The 23026-nt window shown below is 39.7% G+C and overlaps 1 protein-coding gene across 1 annotated transcript in view; it reads right to left on the bottom strand.

Moving 5' to 3' along the window:
* FAF2 (Fas associated factor family member 2) overlaps positions 1-2892 on the bottom strand; it is a 54204-nt gene extending 51312 nt beyond the window's left edge. Inside the window, 1 exon segment of the mRNA XM_079144322.1 lies at positions 2762-2892. Within this exon segment, the coding sequence (XP_079000448.1) occupies positions 2762-2824 (63 nt within the window). The 5' untranslated portion in view covers positions 2825-2892.
* Between the last annotated feature and the right edge of the window lie 20134 nt (positions 2893-23026).

Genomic DNA, 23026 nt, shown 5'->3' with positions numbered 1-23026 from the left:
GCTCTAACTTGTGTTTGCCTAGAGTTTCAAAGCTCACATTTCTCTACAATGTCAAATTTACTGCCCCATTCAAAAACAAAACAAAACAACAACAACAACTATAACAAAAAACACCTCAGATAACTATGAATTTTTATTTTTGGTACTGGGAATTGAAGGTAGGGGCATTTAACCACTAAGCCACATCCCAGCACGAAAGTAAAATAAAAATATTTTGAGACAGGGTCTTGCTAAGTTGCTGAGGCTGGCCTCAAACTTGAGGTCCTCCTGCTCAGCCTACCCAAGATGTTGGGATTACCAGCATGCGCCATCACAGCCAGCTTGAATTTTTCAGTACACAAATGAAACCTATTTGTTTTTTCCTGCTATGTAACTGTCTGATGAAGCACACTGAAAGATTTCCAAAATGAGTTATAAACTTGATTCTACAGCTCAATTCAGGCTTCACTTTCTATAATTTGAAAGAATGAGGGCAATCAGGTGTGGTGGTACACATCTGTAATCCCAACTACTAAGGAGGCTGAGGCAGGAGGATCACAGGTTTGAGGCCAGCCCTGGCAACTTATCAAGACCCTGTCTCAATATAAAAAATAAAAAAGAGCTGGGAATGTAGCTCCGTGGTAGAGCACCAGTGGGTGCTCTACACTGGTGGGGTAGAGTGGGGCGGAGAATGAGGGTCATACCCTACTATATATTTAAAAAGAAATTTTTCTTACTCCTGTACAAGCAGAAAAGAGATCACTTCTTCCTCCAGGGGGGCAATAGCTCATATAGTTTTCTCTCTCTTTGTCCATGTCATCATTGTCTAGGTGTTCAAACAGCAAGAAGGCACTAGGGAAATTACTTTAATTACTTTATTTTGAAATTTGGAGAAATGGACTCCAACAGAGTAATCATTCATATTATCTGTAGTAGCTCTTCTTACAAAACATGCCCCATTCTTTTCCATTTGAAACATCTTAAAACAAACATCTGCACTAGTTACTAATACTCAGCTGATTCCAAAATAAACAGAAGCAGTGGAGGACTGCAGAAAAATCTTAGAAATATCAGATGGACTGAGAAACATGATAAATATACTTTAGGGAGTTCCAATCAAATTACATGTCACACACACATAAAAGAAAATAGAGGAAAACAGATTTCTAAAATATTTACTAATCTCAATATATCAAATGAGGAAATTGAGAGCCAGGTCCTACCAAGCAGTGTCATACTGTTCTATCCTGACCCTGCGGAGATTCTAAATACATGCTGAATACTATTCCTGAAGTAAACCTGAAATCTAATGTTGTCACTCTTGTTGAAAAAAACCTTTGATGGCTTCCCATGCCTACAGATTAAAAAGTATAAACTACTGTGTAGAGGTTTGAAAGGCCTCCAAAATCAAGTTCCAGTTTACCTTTTCAGTCTTATTTTCCACCCTCAATTCTCTAAAACCATCACAATAGACATACTTCACACTTTCCCATCTCCATACATATGCAACCTGTTGTACAGCAGGTAAAGCCCAAGAAAGGCGCTGGAAAGATGAACCTAAGCTTAAAAATGACACCATCACATACTAGCTGTGTAAGTTAAGCATGTTACTCTAAAGCTTCATTTCCTTCATCTTTAAAATAGGCATTGTGACAGTATGAGTCTCACAGTAATTCTGAGTATTAAATGAGATAATGTATGCTAAATGTTTAGCAAAATACTTACAACTTTGTAAATACTTAGTAAATGGTATTCCACCTAAGAGTGCCTGAGCACTAAGATTTTTCATAAAGACTGCTGAATAAATGAATATTTAGCACATTTTGTATTATGAAATAAATGTACTACTAACTTCAGTTCTATTATAAGTGAAATAACGCTAAACAGCAGTAATACTGTTTGGGAGCATTGTACTGTTTAGAAAGTCCTTCTAATATCCATAAACTCACTGCTCTCCACAACATCCCCAAGGAAGTAGATACTTTTAAAATATGCATTTAAAAGACAGGAGAACTGCTAACCAAGCTATGGTTATCCACCCTAATGGTCTCCTCCAACTAGATTCTCCAGCTTAGAGGTGAAATACTTAGTGATAACTTAGTGATAAGGAAAATTCACTAAAATGCAGATTCCTGCAAGTTGCCACCCTCCTCAAGCATAATCAAGCACAGGAGTCCAGAAATGAGCCGAAAGTGTAATGAACCCCTCAGAAGCCATCGATGATTGTATTTACATTACACTGTTTCGATATATGATGTCCTCCCACAACTACAGAGCAGGAGCCAGGCCTGTGTGTAGGTGCTTCCTGCCCCACCACAGCCCGCAACACAAGACCTGGTACCAAAGAGGCCTCGGTGAATGCTTGTGGAAATAGTACGGGACAGTGGCAGAAGTGTTCCGGAAACCCGAATTAATGCCAACTCTGAAATAGGAATTATGCATTTCAGGCAGAAGTAGAGTCGCTGGGCGGAGATGGTCTGACAGGTAACCAGGTTGACAAGGATGGCTGAGGACTAGCGCCGCTAAGAGAAACTAGGGAAGTTGACCCGCTGAGGGTAAAGGGACACGGACGAGACGGGCCTGGCTGGCAGTGATTGCTGGAAGGCTGAGAACCGACAGAGGCTCGGAGACTAGGGGAATCCGGACAGTTGGCATCTGGGGGTGGGGGGGCGCCTGCGGGTCTGAGAAAGAGCCCGGACCCAATCTGAGTTAGGAAGGTTATGAGATTCTCTAGGGGCCCACTTCCCATCCCGCATCTGCTGCGCCGACTACTCGCTGCTACCTGAAACTGCAGCAGCTTCTCTGTCTGCTCCTGGGTTAGATCCCGCTCCTCAGGCGCCGCCATTTTGCCGCCGCCTCTACGCTCCTGACCCGTCCGCACCGTCACCCGCCGGAAGTGACCTCAGGCGCAACCACATCCGGTCTGAACGGTCGCCGGCGCGCAACTGCGTGTGCGCGCGCTGGCTCACACGCCCCTTCCGCAGCCTGCCGCTAGAGGGAGCCATGCTCCGGTCAATGCCTAACCATTACGGAAACTACTATGGTTTCCTATCGGTACTATCGGTACTTGTCGCCCTTTTGATTTATGCGACAAACTGAGTATTGGAGTCCTAAGATTCCTGAATAGAACGCAGAGAGCCGTGGGAGCCCGAATGCGCCTAGAGAAACTCAGGAAGGGCCCAAATGGCGTTCGGCCGATTTGGGCTACTCCCTAACCATTTTCCAGTCACTTCCAATAATCCTGAAGGTTTCTCTGGAAATTGTGACCGTGGCCTTTTGACGCTTGATTCATGCACTGTTCAAAGTTGCTGATCATCTCTCGGGAAGTTCTGAAAGTCAATGATGGTGGGGCACTTCCGACACCGCCTTCTAACAGGAAGCTGTGGGAAAGCTTTTTGTTTAAATTGAGATCTCAGCATCATTAGGTAGGAGTGTTTGGACCTAGCTTCCTGGGTCTTTGGCTATTAATGGTGCTCCGATACTTGGGGAAAGCTTTCCAAACAGCCTTGTAGCCAAGGTACGGGAGCCACCGCTGGGCCTCAAGCCTTCTCAGGTCATTTTCCTCTTAGCGCCAAGGGCCTAGACCAGTGGCCCCTACAACCCAAGAAAGATCCCTGAATCTTCAGTAGAGTTAGGTTCAGGTTGTAGTTACCACCTTGCAAATGCTGGGCACCCTTGGGCAAACCTTTTGGGATCCATCTTGCCATGTCCTCTGAAGCACCTGTCATACCCCCTTTATTCATTCTCCTTGGAGATTGTTTCTTGCCTTTCCCATATGCCATTTCTACTGTTTTGCCCCTTCTATCAGTCTCTACTTCCCTTGAAAAAGAGAAGACTGCCACCTCTCCTTAGGTCTCTTATTTTCATTACTGCTTCTTTTCTCCCCATATGAACTTTATCCAGAAGACCGTTGGATGCAAAGAGAGCTGTGTTTGCTACACTTCCACTGCCATATTAAATAAAACTTGTGGGACCGGGTGTGGTGGCACAAGTGTGTAATCCCAGCAACTCTGGAAGACTGAGGCAGGAAGAGTGCAAGTTCAAGACCAGTCTGGGCAAGTTAGTAAGACCCTCTCTCAAATTTAAAAAAAATAAAAAGGACTGGGGATGTACGGATGTAGCACAGTGGTAGAGCATCCCTGGGTTCAATTGGCAGTACCACAAGAAAAAACAAACTTGTGGGAAGTCATAGATTTGAACTGAGCACATGCACTAAACATAATGGACCAAGCTAATAGTTTAATCCCAGCAACTGAACTTTGGTTGCTTGTAGGAGGCCTTGTAGCCAATAAACCTAGCTATAACCAATTGGTTGATTTACTAAGCCATAGTCTATGCCTGACTTCCATTTTTCTATAAATGTTGTCTCATCACATGTTAAGTGGAGTACTCAGAACCTCTTCTAGTACCTGCCCAATTTGCAAACTGTTTTTGTTTTTCTTTTGTTAGGGGTATACCAGACCTGATTATAAAATGAAATTATAAGAACATTATGATGAAGAACCAATGCCTGAGGTTAAGCCCCCACCCCCCACCCCAGCCTTTCTTCAGGGAACATAATTAGATATGGGTCCTTATCTATTGGATTGTAAATAACTAGCTCTAGGAGGCTGAAGAATCCCTCTTGAAATGTAAACCTTCCCCTAACAGTCTTTCAAGACCAGAGAGTCTACATATGCTGTGAGAACAGTTGTTTCTTATACTTTCTGAACTCTAGGAATGTAGCCACATCACTTATTGCTAGTATAAATTGTAGGTTACTATGCCAATTAACTGCTGTTTAGGGAGATAAACTCATGTTGTTTTGAGTAACTACTGCCTGTGCCACTTTATAACACTCACAAGCACTTTACTGTCTTTGTTCTGACCTGTGAGCTACTCTGCATAAAATTTCTGTGCATGGCCCTTGATCACATAGGTCAAGAAGTCTAACCCACTAATGTTGTAATGGTTAAGGAATGATGTCAAATTGCCTATAAAGGGCCATCTGTAACCTCAGCTCGGGGCTCAGAACTTCAGAGCCCTGGGACATCTGGGTGGCCAGGTATGAAAAAACCTGAGTTCTCCAACCCTCAGGGAGGTGCTTGTTCTCTTGCTGAGGGTGATTTCCATAACACTCTACGCAAAAGAACTTTTTTTTTTAAGTTAAAATCTTTTTTATTTTTACAGACTGCATTTTGATTCATTGTACACAAGTGTGGTGCAACTTTTCATTTCTATGGTTGTATACAATGCAGATTGACACCATTTATGTAATCATACATATACATAGGATAATACTGTTTCATCCTACTATCTTTCTGTCCTCTACCCCCTTCCACCCCATTTTCCTCTACACTATCCAGAGTTCCTTCATTCTTCTCTTCCCCCACTACCCCCCCTCATTATATATTGTCATGCACTTATCAGAGAAGACATTCAGTCTTGGGTTTTTGGGGCTCGGTCTATTTCACTTACATTGATATTTTCCAACTTCATCTATTTACCAGCAAATGCCATAATTTTATTCTTCTTTATGGCTGAGTAATATTCCATTGTGTATATATACCACAGTTGCTTTATCTATTCATCAATTGAAGGGTGTCTAGGTTGGTTCCACAATCTAGCTATTGTGAATTGAGCTACTATGAACATTGATGTGGCTGCATCACTATAGTGTGCTGATTTTAAGTCCTTTCGGTATAGGCCAAGGAGTGGGATAGCTGGGTCAAATGGTGGGTCCATTCCAAACTTTCTGAGGAATCTCCATACTGCTTTCCAGAGTGGCTGCACCAATTTGCAACTCCACCAGCAATGCATGAGTGTGCCTTTTCCCCCACATCCACACAAAACACTTATTATTGCTTGTGTTCTTTTTTTTTTTGCGGTACTGGGGATTGAACCCAGGGCCTTGTGCTTGTGAGGCAAACACTCTACCAACTGAGCTATCTCCCCAGCCCTTGTGTTCTTGATAATAGCCATTCTAATTGGAGTTAGAGGAAACCTTAGGGTAGTTTTAATTTGCATTTCTCTAATTACGAGGTATGATGAGCACTTTTTCATATATTTGTTGATCACCTATATATCTTCTTCTGTGAAGTGTCTGCCCATTTCCTTAGCCCATTTATTGATTGGGTTCTTTATATTTTGGGTGTAAAGTTTTTTAAGTTCTTTATAAACTTTGGAGATGAGTGCTCCATCAAAAGAACTTTTGTTGCCAAAAGTTCTGTCCTTGTACCCAGTGCCAATCCAATAACATGGTTTTGAGAAAAAAATATAGTTTATTGCTTTTGCTAGTAAAGGAGAAACACAGGGGACTTTGCCCTGAAGGCTGTGATTCTGCCCATTAGCTGAAACAGGGAGCTTTTCAAGAAGTGATTCAGGGAAAATGAGATTAGGGAGGAGAACATCAGGGAAAAGAAGATCATGGAGGAGAAGGTTAGGGAAAAGAAGATCAGGGAGAAGGTCAGGGAAAAGGTTGGGAAAAAGAAAAAGCAACAAAGGATATAGTCAAAGCATCAAGTGAATCTCTGTCATAATTCCCCACTGTCAATTCCTAGCTTCCATTTCTATGAAAAGAAGACATCTCCATGCTACTTCCTACTGAAAGAGTGAAGTTGGGGGAAGTAACTCAAAGTCCTTGTTCTCTATCAGGTGGTATGTGGACAACTAAAGGCATTTAGCATCAGAGCAGTCCAGAGATCCACAGTGGCAGATGGCAGGTGACTGGAGAAGGCATACATATGGCAGGGATCTTGCTAAGACAACAATAAAGACAGCAAAGCATTACTTTTTTTTGTAAATAATTAGCACAAAAACAATTAGGATTTCAGCCAGTCTCTGAAAACCATGAGGATAGTAACTCATGATCTTAGTGGAAAACAGATCAAGCTCATCAATGTAGGAGGTTAAGATTTGTAGGTCTATGAAAAAAGATTTGAATTAACTCAGGACAAATTTGCAACTCTTGTGATCATTATTATTAGGGACTGTCACACAAGAACCCTTCCTTTATAGCCTCCAGGTTTACTTACCTTTGGTAGGGCTGACACAAATGTACATCTTAAGTGACATTTTAAAAACCATTGTTTTTCCTTTTAAATGTATACGTAAGACTGTGCTTAAGCTACACCCTCCTGCCAGGTGTTTAAGAACAGGTTGGTCAAAACTGACCTTGTTCCTATCTAAAGGTCAGCTGAGATTTCTCAGAGATCACTTTTGGGGACATGTGTGAAGCCACCTGGCTCCTTTAGCTTTTCTCTACCAGTGGAGTCACTTGCCAGGATGGGTCAGGGTGTGACTGACCATATCTGGCTTCTCTTGGAAGTATCAGGTACATTTCTGTCTCCATGACCCTACTTTTTTCAGAATGTGCACCGGTTGGCTTCCTATTCTCTAGGGTCCTCTCCATCTCCCTGATCAGTAGATCAGGTGACTCACCAGAGTTGCAAGAGCCAGAGAGAGGTCCCATCATTCTCTGCATCTTGGCTGAAATTAAAGGGCAAGGGCCAAAATATTGACTGCTTTTTCCTTGGCCTTTTCAATGCTTGACTTTTGTCTCCAAGTTTTCAGTTTTAAACACCCAGCAAGCCAGTTTCTCCAATCTTAAAGAGGGAATAACAGGTTACAACTTCAATATCTATAATTTACAGATGCCCCTTTCGTTTAATTGGGGTTAGATTAGTCCTGGAAGTCAGCAGTATGTACTATCTGTCCTGTAGGTGATGGCTTATTATCTCAGATTAACTCAGGTTGTTTTGATGTTATTGTTGTTGTTTTAGAAGCAGTACCTCTGCAAAACACTAACAGGCAACAGTTATAAAGTTTACATTGAATATACAAAATGAAATTAACAGAGTAAAAACACAGTTTTTGCTCAGTGTAATAGGTATGAACCAATAAAAAGTGACTTTTATAATTTTGAACTTTACTTAGTTATATATTATATCCTCTGTTTGAGGTCACAGTAATTGTTACAACAAAAATCAATCTTTTGAACACACCTTTAAATAGCTTAAATGTAGCCTATTTTGGAACCATTCTAACATGGAGTAACATAGGAGGCAGGGCCTTATCTTAGGTAAGGTGGGGCTCTTCACAAATAACAATACAACATTACATCTGAAATATGAATCAAAGAAGGCTAAGAGAGCTTTTAACTTTCTTTTTGTGGAAAAAGTGGCAGAATATGCCTCCATATTTTACAATGTCACCTTTAAACAGATCAGGCTTTAATAACTTCCAAAAATACATTTAAATCCCAATTCCAATGTGAAAAGTAACACAAAATTGTATATATAACTTATTGACAACAGGTTACTTTATTCAGTTATAAAACATCAAATACATGAATAAATGTCAACCAAATTTGTTATTTCCATACAAATCTAATGTGTTACACCTAATTTTAGTTTGGAGAACACCAACTTGACAAAGCGCTCTCCTAAGCTTTATGTTTAACTAAGTTTGACTTTTAAAGTACAACTTACAATTCAGAGTGTACAGTAACAATAATCACAGGTCTTCATGGGTTAACAAAAATCAAAGGAGAGCCTTAAATCTCATACATTTAGGAAACAATGTTACTGATGAAATTGATTTAATCAAAGCAAACAGATGTAAGATAGGTCTTCAAATGACAGTGTGGCCCTTCTATGTCAGATACAATGTAAAAAGAGAACACTTATTGGTTATCTTACCTTTAAACTTACATAAACTTTCATTTTACAAACGTTTACATAACACTTTGACAAGGCTCAGACAGTTCTTAGATGCATACATATACCTAGTCACATATATTTAGAGTGCCAACTATAACATTATAACCTAAATAACAGTTGTTTGTTTACTCAGTTACAAAGTAATCATATGACTTTAAAACAGGTACAAACCCTAATTCCTTTAAGACTTTAGTTTCCCCCAAGTAATAAAACTGAACAAATACAAGAAAATTATCTCAATAGATAAGAGCGGCTCAATATTTCAGACTTTGCTTCATATCAGTATAATAAAGTTTAAAAGACTTTGTGCTAATTATAGCCAATTAAATCACAAACACAAACTTTTGAGATTTAACTTCCACAAAAATTCTGCAACATGCTTAAACATTCAAAACTTCTTTACATCCTTTGTTTCATCTTTTTTCATCTTGGACTTCAGCCCAAGAACATTACTTTACCAGACAAAATACTTTCTCATCCAGAAACATTTCTTTTACCTTCTAATTTTCCATACTAAAATATATTTCCATACCTATAACTTTCTTTTATCTTTTCTAGTTTTGGACCCTTTCTTAAATTCATATTCTGAAACAGACCTTATGAATGTTATCTATGCATTTAATTTACTCAACAAGTTTTGTTCCAGGAGAGGGTTAGACAATTCAGCACATACAAAATACTGTGCCGTAATGCTTTTTCTCCCACACCACATTCACAGGATATTTTTGAGCCTGATCCATCTCCATTATCATTGTCACAATGCCATCAACTTTCAGTGAGTTCGCCACTGTTAATTTTACCCAGAGGCTCCTTTTGGGCCTTTTTCTAAGCATATTGCTATAGAATATAATACTAAGCATATTGCCAACATATATAATACTAAGCATATTGCTATAGGGGGCCCTTGAAATCCCTTTGCAGAGGCTGCCTGCAAAACACAGCTTGGCCGTAATTTCTTTTTCTTTTCTGGGTGCAATTATTTATTCTGCCACTCCCCAGGCATTGGATGGAATGCTATTATAGCAAGAATAGCTTTGCCCCAGTGATGAATATCACATAGCCAAATAGGTTCTTCTGTCAGTTCTTAAAAGGGGAGACTTTTCCTCTTGCCAGGTCATAACTGACAGTGCTGGAAACTATTACCACATTCTTTGTGGCCAGCAGCCTCCACCTCCCCCCTGCCACCAGGGACAAAAGGGGTTGGAAGTCAGGGCAGTGGCCAGGTTCTCTTTGGCCATTTTTCTACAGCCCAGATAGCTTTTCTGGGATTTTTTTTTTTTTCCAGTTTAGGACTAGTGTCTTTGACAACAGTGAGATGATTTATTGCTGCCTGGAACCAAGCTGAGACAGTGGTGGGAGTGCAGCACTGGGTTTAAAAGATTGAAAAAAAATTTTAACCCTTTCTTCTGGTGTCCTGTTATCTTTGCACACCAGAGGCAGTGTCTTTGGCACTTTCGACTTAGTTCCTGATGGTTCAGGCTCCTTATCATGCAACTGCATAAATGCCTGTACATACAGAATCTCTTTCATATACTTTTCCCCTGACATACCAACTTCAATGTCAAAATTGTATAATAATCCAGAAAAACCCTTTAAAGGCTAGATTGTGTTACAGCATACCCTCTTCCTCTAAGACAGGTTTATACCTATAGGTGGCCCATGCAGTCAAGATCCTCTGCTCAAGAGACTACCAGTAAGATCAATGCAGCATGGCCACGTCTTAAAGGGTCAGTAACAGACAAAAAAAAAAAAAAAAAAAAAAAAAAAAGACAAGAGAGGATCACTGAAACCCAGCCCAGGCTGACAGATGGGAACCTTAAAAACAGACAGACCTGCATGTACAAAATTTCTTCCACTTACTTTACCTTTGACAGACCAACTCCAACTGCAAGATTGTACAATAATCTAGAAAGTTACTTAAAAGCCAGATAATTACAGTAAAAAAAATTATCTTAGGCATACCAATTGGTGGCCCTTTCTTCAACTCACTTTACCTCTGACAGATCAACTCCAATTGCAAGAGTGTACAAAAAAGAAACATAGACAACCAGAGAGGAGCCCCAAAATCATGGCTGACAGATGGGAATCTTGAAATTGATCAGCCAAGATCTTTTCCAAGAGACTACCCATAGAATCAATGCAGTACTGGCCAAACAAACCAGACAATCACAGGGAATTCCAAAACCATTGATGACAGACAGGAACCTTTAAAACAGGAAGACCAGATAGGGGAAAATCCCAAATTCCCAACTCCCACTTAACCATGACTTCTACACCAGCAGCACCACAGATGTCCCCATGAAGAGGAACCAGATGTTCTCACAAAGGGGAACCAGATATGTAGAATCAAGGGTCCTGGTGTGCACATCGGGGGAGATTATGGAATGGCCAAAGTTGTTGCAACCTTCCTGAGTTCAGTTTCCTTTTTGTCAGAGTGGACTTGATGGAGCTACCTGTAGTGTTCAGGGAGAGAAGGTGAGAGTTCCCTGGACAAAAGGAGCTTATGCAGTTGCTGGGATGGTCCCTCAGTTCCTCTTTTTACTCACAGAAGCAGCTCCTCTGGTTCAACCTGAGGCAAACTCACTCATCTCCTAACTCCTGGGTTGGCTCACAACAAGTTTGCCAGCACCTTACATACTCATCATGGAAGTGGGGTTCCTTGAAGAGCCAGGCCTTCCCAAGAAAGCTAGGGTGAGGACTGCTCTTGGGTCCCATCTGGGTCACCAAATTTGTCGCTGAAAGCTCAGTCCTTGTCCCTATTGGCATATCCAGCCCATTGGATCCCTTCATGGAGAAAAGAGCTCCCATCAGTGAACCATATGAAAGTAGAGTATGAGGTTAGAGCACTTCAGTGGGCACCCCAAAGGAAAGTTACTTTCATTAAGATGGGGACAACTGCCAAGTTGATGATACAGAGATCTTGCACCAAACAGTAAGATCCTTTGGCTTTTTAACAGCCAGATGGGAATGTTATAAGGTGAGTTGGTGGGGTGCAGGAAGCCTTTCTGCCTTAAATCCTGGAGGACTGGTTGAAATTCTAAGAGACTCCTTTAGGGAAGGGAATATTGGGCCTGGGCTGGGTCCCTCCACACTGGCCACCTCCTCTAAAGGGGGCTCCACCAATGAGAAGCACCCAGAAAAATCACTCCGGATGCAGGAACTCACACAAGAGATTTTATTAGGCAGATGAGCAGAATCCCTGTGGGAGAACTGTCCAGGTCAGCTGAGAAGAAATTTGAGTGAGAGGGTCAGTCCAGGTGAAGGCGCAGAGATCCTATGTCAGGATGAAGAGGGACAGTGAAAAAGGCATACCCAAGCAAATAAGTTTTGATGGCTCTAGGTCAGGGATCAGGTGAAGGGATTTAAGATTTTCTAGTAAAGGTCCCAAGGGTGAATCTGCCAGAATGGAAGACCTAGATCCCATGGTGGAGACTGAGAAACAGCCAAGTCAGTGTCCAAAGTGTCCTGAGGTCACAGATTAGTTGGCTGGAGATGAGAAGTTGCAGTGATGCGGGTTGCCATCTGACCATCAGCCCAGCAAAAGCTGAGAGAGTTGAGGACCTGAAAAGTGAAGAGGAGGAAGAGGAGCCTCAACCCTGAGAGAGAATCTCCACCATAAAGATCGGAACTCACCCATCAGATAAGGAGAAACACAGGGGACTCCTATCCCAAAAGCTGTGAGTCTGCCCATCGTAGGGAACCGGGGGAGGGGTTTTGCTTGCTTAGTATTGCTTTGGCTTTTCTGGGTCTCTTCTTCCAAATAAATTTAAAAATTGTTTTTCATAATTCTGCAAAGAATGTCAGGAAAATTTGTTGGGGTCCAGCCCTAGCAGGGGTCGGGGGTCCTCGGTGGATGGGAGGCATCGGTGTGGTGGAGAAACAGCACACAGAGACACCAAGTGTTCTGAGGCTGAATTTGTATCTTTATTTTTCTGCCAGCCTTTTTATAGATATTTTTCTTTAGTAATGATTATATCATTTTATGGTTAGTTTAGAATAAGAAAAACCTTCAAAAGTACAATGTTTGCTTCTTCTCAAAGTACACATTCTCTCTGTATGACAGTCCAGACCAAAACAACCTTATTTCCCAGCTAGATTAAAACAACCTTGTCTCCCAGCTAAACTGAAACAAATTTGCCTCCCAGCTAAACTGAGGGCACCATGATCTGCCTGCCTTCAATCTTCAGAACAAACACATCACTAGATTTTCTGAGAAACCACCCTGCACCATGAACTCCAGTGTTTAACAGTGAAAAGTTTTTACTATTATTAAAGGGCAAAGAAATCAACTTATAATTAATATTTAGTCTATTCTAATTTCAAATAATGGTGGACTACAATCTTATTCTGATTCTCAAAGAATTAGACTAAACATAGGAAAAGCACAAATTATATTTATGACTAATCTAAATGTTTTATTATGTAAAGTATCTCTAGAACCAACTATTAAAACTAGGAAAGCAACAAAGTCTAAACACCGCATCCAAGCTCAGAGGAATGCCTCTTTATCCATCTATTATTATACTAAAGCAATCACAAGCCCTTTTTAACTCGAGCACAGCTACAATTGTTTATTTTCATATATTTATCTATGTATTACTGCTAAATTTTTATTGTGCACTATTTTGTGTCCCAATACAGTAAAACCTTCCCAATGTTTTTCCAATAAGTTTCTAATGAAATATTGATTATTAATATTAAAAAGCAACTACACCTGGAGATATGCCATGCCTATGGCCCCCAAGAGGGAGGACGATCAACAGAACTGTGTCAAGTGTTGAGTCCTCTATTCCAACATACCGTGTCAAGTGTCGAATTCTCTACTCTAACAGAGCTGTGTCAAATGTTGGAGTGGCAGGAAATAGACGCGGCAGAACTTCAGCATCTTGATTGCTGAGTAAAGCAGACCATTGAGATGTCAGCAACAGTTTTTGTTTGTTTGTTGTTCTTTTTATATTAAAGATCCTCAGGCTTCTGAGAGGGTATTTTCACTAATTAAACAAGTTAGGTTTGGATAGCCAGGCTTAGTGGTGCACATGTAATCTCAGACTCTAGAGGCTGTGACAGGAAGATCGCAAGTTTGAGTCCAGCCTCAGCAACTTAATAGATCCTGTCTAAAAATAAAAGGACTGGGGGCCCAGTGTAGTTCAGTGATAGAACACCCCTGGATTCAATCCCCAGTATCACCAGGGGGAAAACCCACCTCCAAATTAGGTTTTGGAGTCGAGTTGCATTACACAGACCACAAAGTACACTTCAAGTACTTCAGGGATATCTGAGTACAATCTCTGATGCCACCATTAATTGACCATGTTATTTTGGCCAGGCTCACTTTGTTCACCTCTCAACTGTTAACACACTAATATGACACCTGTCACACCGGGCAGTGGCAAGGATTAAATCAGAGAGGAACTGGGCACCATGGTGCATGCCTGAAAACCCAGTGACTTGGGAGCTGAGGCAGGAGGATCACAAATTTGAGACCAGCCTTAGCAATTCAGTAAGACCCTGTCTCAAAAAATAAAAAGGGCTGGATCCAAGATGGCAAACTAGAGGGAGACTATGTTCCTTGTTGCTCTGTAACTCAGGTTTCAAGCAGAGGATGTCTGTTTCTCTGTGAGGCAGTCTTTGCTGCTTATCAATCCCCTGCTGTTTACCCGACTTGTCCACTGGGATCACTTGCAGTCTGCCAGCATATTGACTACTTTTTGAGTGCAGATTGCTCACTGACTGGTGCCTATCATCCACCATTTGTCTGCCTCTTGCCTGCCCATCACCTGCCTATCACCTGCTCATCACCTACTGCCTGAGGTCCACCTGCTGATTGTCCACTGGTAACCTACAGACCTATTGTAGACCACCAGCAGATCGCCAGCTGCCTGCTGTTGGCTGGAAGCCCACTGCCATAGTACCTGCAGGTTTGGTTACACATAGCTGCTGCCATTTTGAGACAACAGCCAGGACCTGCAGGAACCCAGGCGAACTTACAGAGCCCCATCTCCAGAACCCCTCAGCCTGACTGACCACACCCTGCCTCTAGGACCCCAAGACTGACAGGTTGTGCCCCGCCTCCAGGACCCCTCAACCAGACTGACCACGCCCCAGCTTCAGGGCCCCTGGCAGACAATGCTCATGCCACGAGCTGCAGCTCCCCATTGCCAACACATTGGGAAGCCAGTGTGCCCATCTTGGATTGTCCTGGAAGCAGAAGCTCCCACCTTTAGGTGGGGCAAGACCCATCCTTAGATGCCTGCTGGAAACTGGAAGCTCCTTGTCAGGGGTCACTTGGTTTAGGGCTGCATATTGTCTGTACTGTGTGCTGCTAATATTGATCTGCCGCTTAAAGAAGAGGTTTTGGAAACTTATAAGGTCAATATAAGCCTATAGGGTGGAAACTGCAATACCCCAGATCTGCACTGCTAAAGGGGAAGATACATGAACAACGTGAAAAAACAAGGGAAGAAAGGATTTAAAAAAAAAAAAAAACCCAAGATTCTACACTAATAGAATCCAATGATGGCATGGTAGAAGAAATATCAGAAAAGGAGTTCAGAATATATATCATTAAAATGATTCATGAAGCAAAGGATGAGATAAGAGAGCAAACACAGGTAATGAATGAACACTCCAATAAATAGTTGAAAGAGCAACTGCAGGAACAAAGAGATAGAAATTCAAAACAAACAAACAAAAACAAACAAAAAACCCCAAAAAATCCTTGAAAGGAAGGAAAAAATAAATCAAATAGGAAGCCCAATGGAAAACATCACCAACAGACTAGATCACTTGGAAGACAAAACCTCAGACAATGAAGACAAAATATTTAATCTTGAAAATAAAGTAGACCAAACAGAGAAGATGGTAAGAAATTATGAACAGAATCTCCAAGAACTATGGGACATCATGAAAAGACCAAATTTAAGAATTATCAGAATTGAGGAAGGCACAGAGAGGCAAACCAAAGGAATGAACAACTTATTCAATGAAATAATAGCAGAAAATTTCCAAAACCTGAAGAATGAAATGAAAAATCAAATACAAGAGGCTTACAGAACACCAAATGCACAAAATCACAACAGATGTGCCAAGGCACATTATAATGAAAATGCCTAACATACAAAATAAAGATAGGATTTTGAAGGCTGTGAGAGAAAAGCATCAGATTACTTATAGGGGGAAAAATAGGGATATCAGCGGATTTCTCAGCCCAGATCCTAAAGCTAGAAGGGCCTTGAATAACATATTTCAAGCTCTGAAAGAACATGGCTGCCAACCAAGAATCCTATACCCAGCCAAACTTACCTTCAGATTTGAAGATGAAATAAAATCCTTCCATGGTAAACAGAAGTTAAAAGAATTTACAACTAGAAAGCCTATGCTACAGAACAGTCTCATTAAAATATTCCATGAGAAGGAAATGAAAAACAACAATGTAGTTCAGCAAAGGGAGGAACTACCTTAACGGAAAAACTAATCAAAGGAGAAACCAAGTCAAGTTAAAAATAAAAAATAAGACCAAATGACTGGGAATACAAATCATACCTCAATAATAACCCTGAATGTTAATAGCCTAAACTCATCAATCAAAAGACACACTGGCAGATTGGATTAAAAAGAAAGACCCAACAATATGCTGCCTTCATGAGACTTATCACATAGAAAAAGATACACACAGACTAAAGGGGAAAGGATGGGAAAAAAATCTAACATGCAAATGGACTCAGTAAAAAGCAGGGGTTTCCATCCTTATTTTAGATAATGTGGAATTCAAACCAAAGTTAGTCAGAAGGGATAAAGAAGGACATTTCAAACTGCTTAAGGAAACCATAAATCAGGAAGACATAACAATCATAAATATTTATGATCCAAACAATGGTGCATCCATGTACATCAAACAAATCCTTCTCATTTCCAGGAATCAAACAGACCACAACACAGTAATTCTGGGTGATTTTAACACACCACTGTCACCACTGAATAGATCTTCCAAACAAAAACTAAACAAAGATACCACAGAACTCAATAACACAATCAATAACCTAGACTTAACAGTCATATATAGAATATTCCATCCATCTATGAGCGAATTCACTTTCTTCTCAGCAGCACATGGAACCTTCTCAAAATTAGACCATATGTTATGCCACAAAGCAGCCCTTAGGAAATGCAAAAAAAAAAAAAAAATAGAGATACTGCCTTGTGTTCTATCAGATCATAATGGAATGAGAGTGGAAATCAATGAAAAAATAAAAAAACAAATTACTCCAACACCTGGAGACTAAATAATATGCTATTGAATGAAACATGGATAACAGAAAACATCAGGGAGGAGATAAAAAAAATTCTTAGAGGTCAAGGAGAACAACGATACAACATATTAAAATCTCTGGAACACTATGAAAGCGGTACTAAGAGGAAAATTCATTGTATGGAGTGCATTCAAGAAAAGAATAAAAAGTCAAAAATTAAATGACCTAATATGACAGCTCAAAGCCATAGAAAAAGAGAACAGAATAACAACAAAAGTAGTAGAAGACAGGAAATAATTAAAATCAGAGCTGAAATCAATGAAATTGAAACAAAAGAAACAATTCAAAAAATTGACAAAACAAAAAGTTTGTTCTTTGAAAAAGTAAACAAAATAGATAAACCCTTAGCCACATGAACAAAGACAAGGAAAGAGAAAACTCAAACTATAATTTGTGATGAAAAAGGAAAAATCACAACAGACAACACTGAAATACATAACATAATGAGAAGCTACTTTGAAAATCTATATTCCAAAAAAAACAGAAAATACTGAAGACATCAACAAATTTCTAGAGACATGTGCTCCTCCCAAACTGAACCAGGGGGACATATACAATTTAAACAGATCAATATCAATCAATGAAGTAGAAGAAGGCATCAAAAGCTACCATCCAAGAAAAGCCCAGGACCAGACGGATTCTCAGCCAAGTTCTACAAGACCTTCAAAGAAGAACTCATTCCAATACTTCTCAAAGTATTCCAGGAAATAGAAAAGGAGGGAACACTACCAAACTCATTCTATGAAGCTAATATCACCCTCATATGCAAACCAGGCAAAGACATATCAAGGAAAGAAAATTTTAGACCAATATCCTTGATGAATATAGATGCAAAGATCCTTAACAAAATACTGGCAAACCATATCCAAAAACATATTAAGAAAATTGTGCACCAGTATCAAGTGGGGTTCAACCCTGGAATACAAGGATGGTTTAACACCAGTAAATCAATAAACATAACCCATCATGTCAATAGACTTAAGGATAAGAATCATATGGTTATTTCAATTGATGCAGAAAAAGCATCTGACAAAACATAACACCCCTTCATGCTCAAAACACTAGAAAAAATAGGGATAGTAGGAACATACCTCAACATTGTAAAGGCTATTTATGCTAAGCCCATGGCCAACATCATTCTTAATGGAGAAAAACTGAAAGTATTCCGTTTAAAAACGGGAACAAGACAGGGATGTCCTCTTTCACCACTTCTACTCAACAATTGTCCTCAAAACTCTAGCCAGAGCAATTAGACAAACCAAAGAAATTAAAGGGATATGAATAGGAAAAGAGGAACTTAAGCTGTCACTATTTGCTGATGGCATGATTCTCTATTTAGAGGATCCAAAAAACTCCTCCAGAAAACTTCTAGACCTCATCAATGAATTCAGCAAAATAGCAGGCTATAAAATCAACACGCATAAATCTAAAGCATTTTTATACACAAGCGATGAAACAGCTGAAAGGGAAATGAGGAAAACAACTCCATTTGCAATAGCCTCAAAAAAAAATAAAATAAAATACTTGGGAATCAATCTAACCAAAGAGGTAAAAGAACTCTACAATGAAAACTACAAAACATTGAAGAAAGAAATTAGAAGATGGAAAGATCTCCCATGTTCTTGGATAGGCAGAACTAATATTGTCAAAATGGCCATACTACCAAAAGTGATATACAGATTCAATGCAATTCCAATTAAAATCCCAATGATGTACCTTACAGAAAGAGAGCAAGCAATCATGGAATTCATCTGGAAGAATAAGAAACCCAGAATAGCTAAAGCAATCCTTAGCAGGAAGAATGAAACAGGAGGTATCGCAATACCAGAACTTCAACTATACTACAAAGCAATAGTAACAAAAATGGCATGGTATTGGCACCAAAAATAGACAGGTAGACCAATGGTACAGAATAGAGGACACGGACACAAACCCAAATAAATACAATTTTCTCATACTAGACAAAGGGGCCAAAAATACGCAATGGAGAAAAGATAGCCTCTTCAACAAATGGTGCTGGGAAAACTGGAAATCCATATGCAGCAGAATGAAACTAAACCCTTCTCTCTCACCCTGCACAAAACTCAACTCACAATGGATCATGGACCTCGGAATCAGACCAGAGACCCTGCATCTCATAGAAGAAAAAGTAGGTCCAAATCTTCAACATGTCGGCTTAGGATCAGACTTCCTTAACAGGACTCCCATAGCACAAGAAATAAAAGCAAGAATCAACAACTGGGATAGATTCAAACTAAAAAGCTTTCTCTCAGCAAAGGAAACTATCAGCAATGTAAAAAGAGAACCTACAGAGTGGGAGAAAATCTTTGCCATTCATACTTCAGATAAAGCACTAATTTCCAGAATATACAAAGAACTCAAAAAACTCTACATCAAGAATACAAATAACCCAATCAACAAATGGGCTAAGGAAATGAACAGACACTTCACAGAAGAAGATCTACAAGCAATCAACAGATATATGAAGAAATGTTCAACATCTCTAGTAATAATAGAAATGCAAATCAAAACTACCCTGAGATTCCATCTCACCCCAATTAGAATGGTGATTATCAAGAATACAAGCAACAATAGGTGTTGGCGAGGATGTGGGGAAAAAGGTACACTCATACATTGCTGGTGGGCTGCAAATAGTGCAGCACTCTGGAAAGCAGTGTGGAGATTCCTCAGAAAGCTTGGAATGGACCCACCATTTGACCCAGCTATCCCACTCCTTTGCCTGTACCCTAAGGACTTAAAATCAGCATACTACAGAGATACAGCCACATCAATGTTCATAGCTGCTCAATTCACAATAGCCAGATTGTGGAACCAACCTAGATGTCCTTTGATTGATGAATGGATAAAGAAACTGTGGTATATATATATATATATATATATAATATATATATATATATACACACACACACACACACACAATGGAATATTACTGAGCTATAAAGAATAATAAAATTATGCATTTGCAGGCAAGTGGATGAAAATGGAGACTATCATGCTAAGTGAGATAAGCCAATCTCAAAAAACCAAAGGACGAATGACACATGATGGGGGGTGGAAGGGGGGCAAGAATGGAGAAAGGAGGGACTGTATAGAGGGAAAAGAGGGGTGGGAGGGGTGCGGGGGAGGAAAAAATAACAGAATGAATCAAACACCATTACCCTATGTAAATGTATGATTACACAAATGGTATGCCTTTACTTCATGTACAAACATAAACAACATGTATCCATTTGTTTACAATAAAAATAAATTAAAAAAAGAATCATATGGTTATTGATGCAGAAAAACGTTCAACAAAATACAACACCCCTTCATGCTCAAAACATTAGAAAAAAATAGGGAAGTAGGAACATACCTCAACATTGTAAAGGCTATTTATGCTAAGCCCATAGCCAACATCATTCTTAATGGGGAGAAACTGAAAGCATTCCCTTTAAAAACAGGAACAAGACAGGGATGCCCTCTTTCACCACTTCTATTCAACATCGTCCTTGAAATAGTAGCCAGAACAATTAGACAGACTAAAGAAATTAAAGGGATACGAATAGGAGAGGGGGAACTCAAGCTGTCACTATTTGCTGATGATATGATTCTCTATTTAGAGGATCCAAAAAACTCCTCCAGAAAACTTCTAGACCTCATCAATGAATTCAGCAAAATAGCAGGTTATAAAATCAACACGCATAAATCTAAAGCATTTTTATACATAAGCGATGAAACATCTGAAAGGGAAATGAGGAAAACAACTCCATTTGCAATAGCCTCAAAAAAATAAAATTACTTGGAAATCGATCTAACCAAAGAGGTAAAAGAACTCTACAATGAAAACTACAAAACACAGAAGAAAGAAATTGAGGAAGACCTTAGAAGATGGAAAGATCTCCCATGTTCTTGGATAGGCAGAATTAATATTATCAAAATGGTCATACTTCCAAAGGCGCTATACAGATTTAACACAATTCCAATTAAAATCCCTATGCCATTTGTCATAGAAACAGAAAAAGCAATCATGAAATTCATCTGGAAGAACAAAAGACCCAGAGTAACCAAAGCAATCCTGGGCAGGAAGAGTGATGCAGGAGGTATCACTATACCAGAAGTTAAACTCTACTATAGGGCAACAGTAACAAAAACAGCATGATACTGGCACAAAAATAGACAGGTAGATCTATGGTACATGATAGAAGACACAGAGACATACCCACATAAGTACAGTAACCTCATACTAGACAAGGGTGCCAAAAACTTCTAGTGGAGAAAAGATAGCCTCTTCTACAAATGGTGCTGGGAAAACTGGAAATCCATATGCAGCAGAATGAAACTAAACCCCTATCTCACACCCTGTACAAAACTCAACTCAAAATGGATCAAGGATCTAGGAATTAGACCTGAGACCCTTCACCAAATAGAAGAAAAAGTAGGCCCGAATCTCCATCATGTTGGCTTAGGACCAGACTTCCTTAACAAGACCCCTACAGCATAAGAAATAAAAGCAAGAATCAATAAATGGGATAGATTCGAACTAAAAAGTTTTTTTCTCAGCACAGGAAACAATCAATAATTTGAAAATAGAGCCTACAGAGTAGGAGAAAATCTTTTCCACACACACTTCAGACAGTGTTTATAATGAACTTAAAAATCTTCACACCCAAAATACAAGTAACCCAATCAATAAGTGGGCTCAGGAAATGGGCAGACACTTCACAGAAGAAGATATACAGGTGATCAACAAATATATGAAAAGTGCTCATCATACCTAGTAATTAGAGAAATGCAAATTAAAACCACCCTAAGATTTCCTCTAACTCCATTTAGAATGGCTATTATCAAGAACACAAGCAATAATAAGTGTTGGCATGGATGTGGGGATAAAGGCACACTCATACATTGCTGGTGGAGTTGAAAATTGGTGCAGCCACTCTGGAAAGCAGTATGAACATTCCTCAGAAAGCTTGGAATGGACCCTCCATTTGACCCAGCTATCCCACTCGTCGCTTTATACCCAAAGGACTTAAAATCAGCATACTACAGTAATGCAGCCACATCAATGTTCATAGCAGCTCAATTCATAGTAGCTAGATTGTGGAACCAACCTAGATGCCCTTCAATTGACAAATGGATAAAGAAACTGTGGTATATATACACAGCCATATTACTGTGGAATATTACTCAGCCATAAAGAAGAATGAAATTATGGCCTTTGCTGGTAAATGGATGAAGTTGGAAAATATCATGCTAAGTGAAATAGGCCAAACCCCCCAAAACCAAAGGCCAAATGTTTTCTCTGATAAGTGTATGACAATATATAATGATGAAGAGTGGTGGGGGGAAGAGAAGAATGAAGGAACTTTGGATGGTATAGAGGAAAAAGGGGTGGGGGGTGGGAATGGAAAAACAGTAGAATGAAACAGACAGTATTACCTGTATATATGTATGATTATATGAATGGCGTGAATATACATTGTGTACAACTATAGAAAGGAAAAGTTGTACCCCATTTGCGTACAATGAATCAAAATGTGTCTGCAAAAATAAAGAATATTTTAATTAAAAAAAGTAAAAAAAAACCATGAGAAAATGATCATCGTTTTAGTTATCAGGAAAATGCAAATTAAAATCTGTTTTTCCGGGTGCAGGTACTGGGGATTGAACTCAAGGGCATTCAACCACTGTGCCATATCCCTAGACCCATTTTGTATTTTATTTAGAGAGAGAATTTCACTCAGTTGCTTAGCAAGATCCTCTTTCTTCATCCTCCCAAGCTGCTGGGATTACAGGCGTGTACCACCACACCAGCACAAATTAAAATCTTAATGAGGTATTACTCAAATACATAGTAAAGCTAGAGTGAAAAAAAGACCAAGTATTTCTGAGCACAGTGGTGTTGGCCTATAATCCCAGGGACTTGGGAGGCTGAGGCAGGAAGATCACAAGTTCAAAGCCAGCCTTATCAATTTAGTAAGGCCCTAAGCAACTTAATGAGACCCTATCTTCAAATAAAAAATAAAAAGGACTGGG

Source organism: Sciurus vulgaris, assembly GCF_902686455.1.
Source record: "Sciurus vulgaris genome assembly, chromosome: 6".
Lineage (NCBI taxonomy): Eukaryota > Metazoa > Chordata > Mammalia > Rodentia > Sciuridae > Sciurus > Sciurus vulgaris.
The sequence above is the reverse complement of the archived record's forward strand: the minus strand, read 5'-3'. Positions and strand labels throughout refer to the sequence as shown.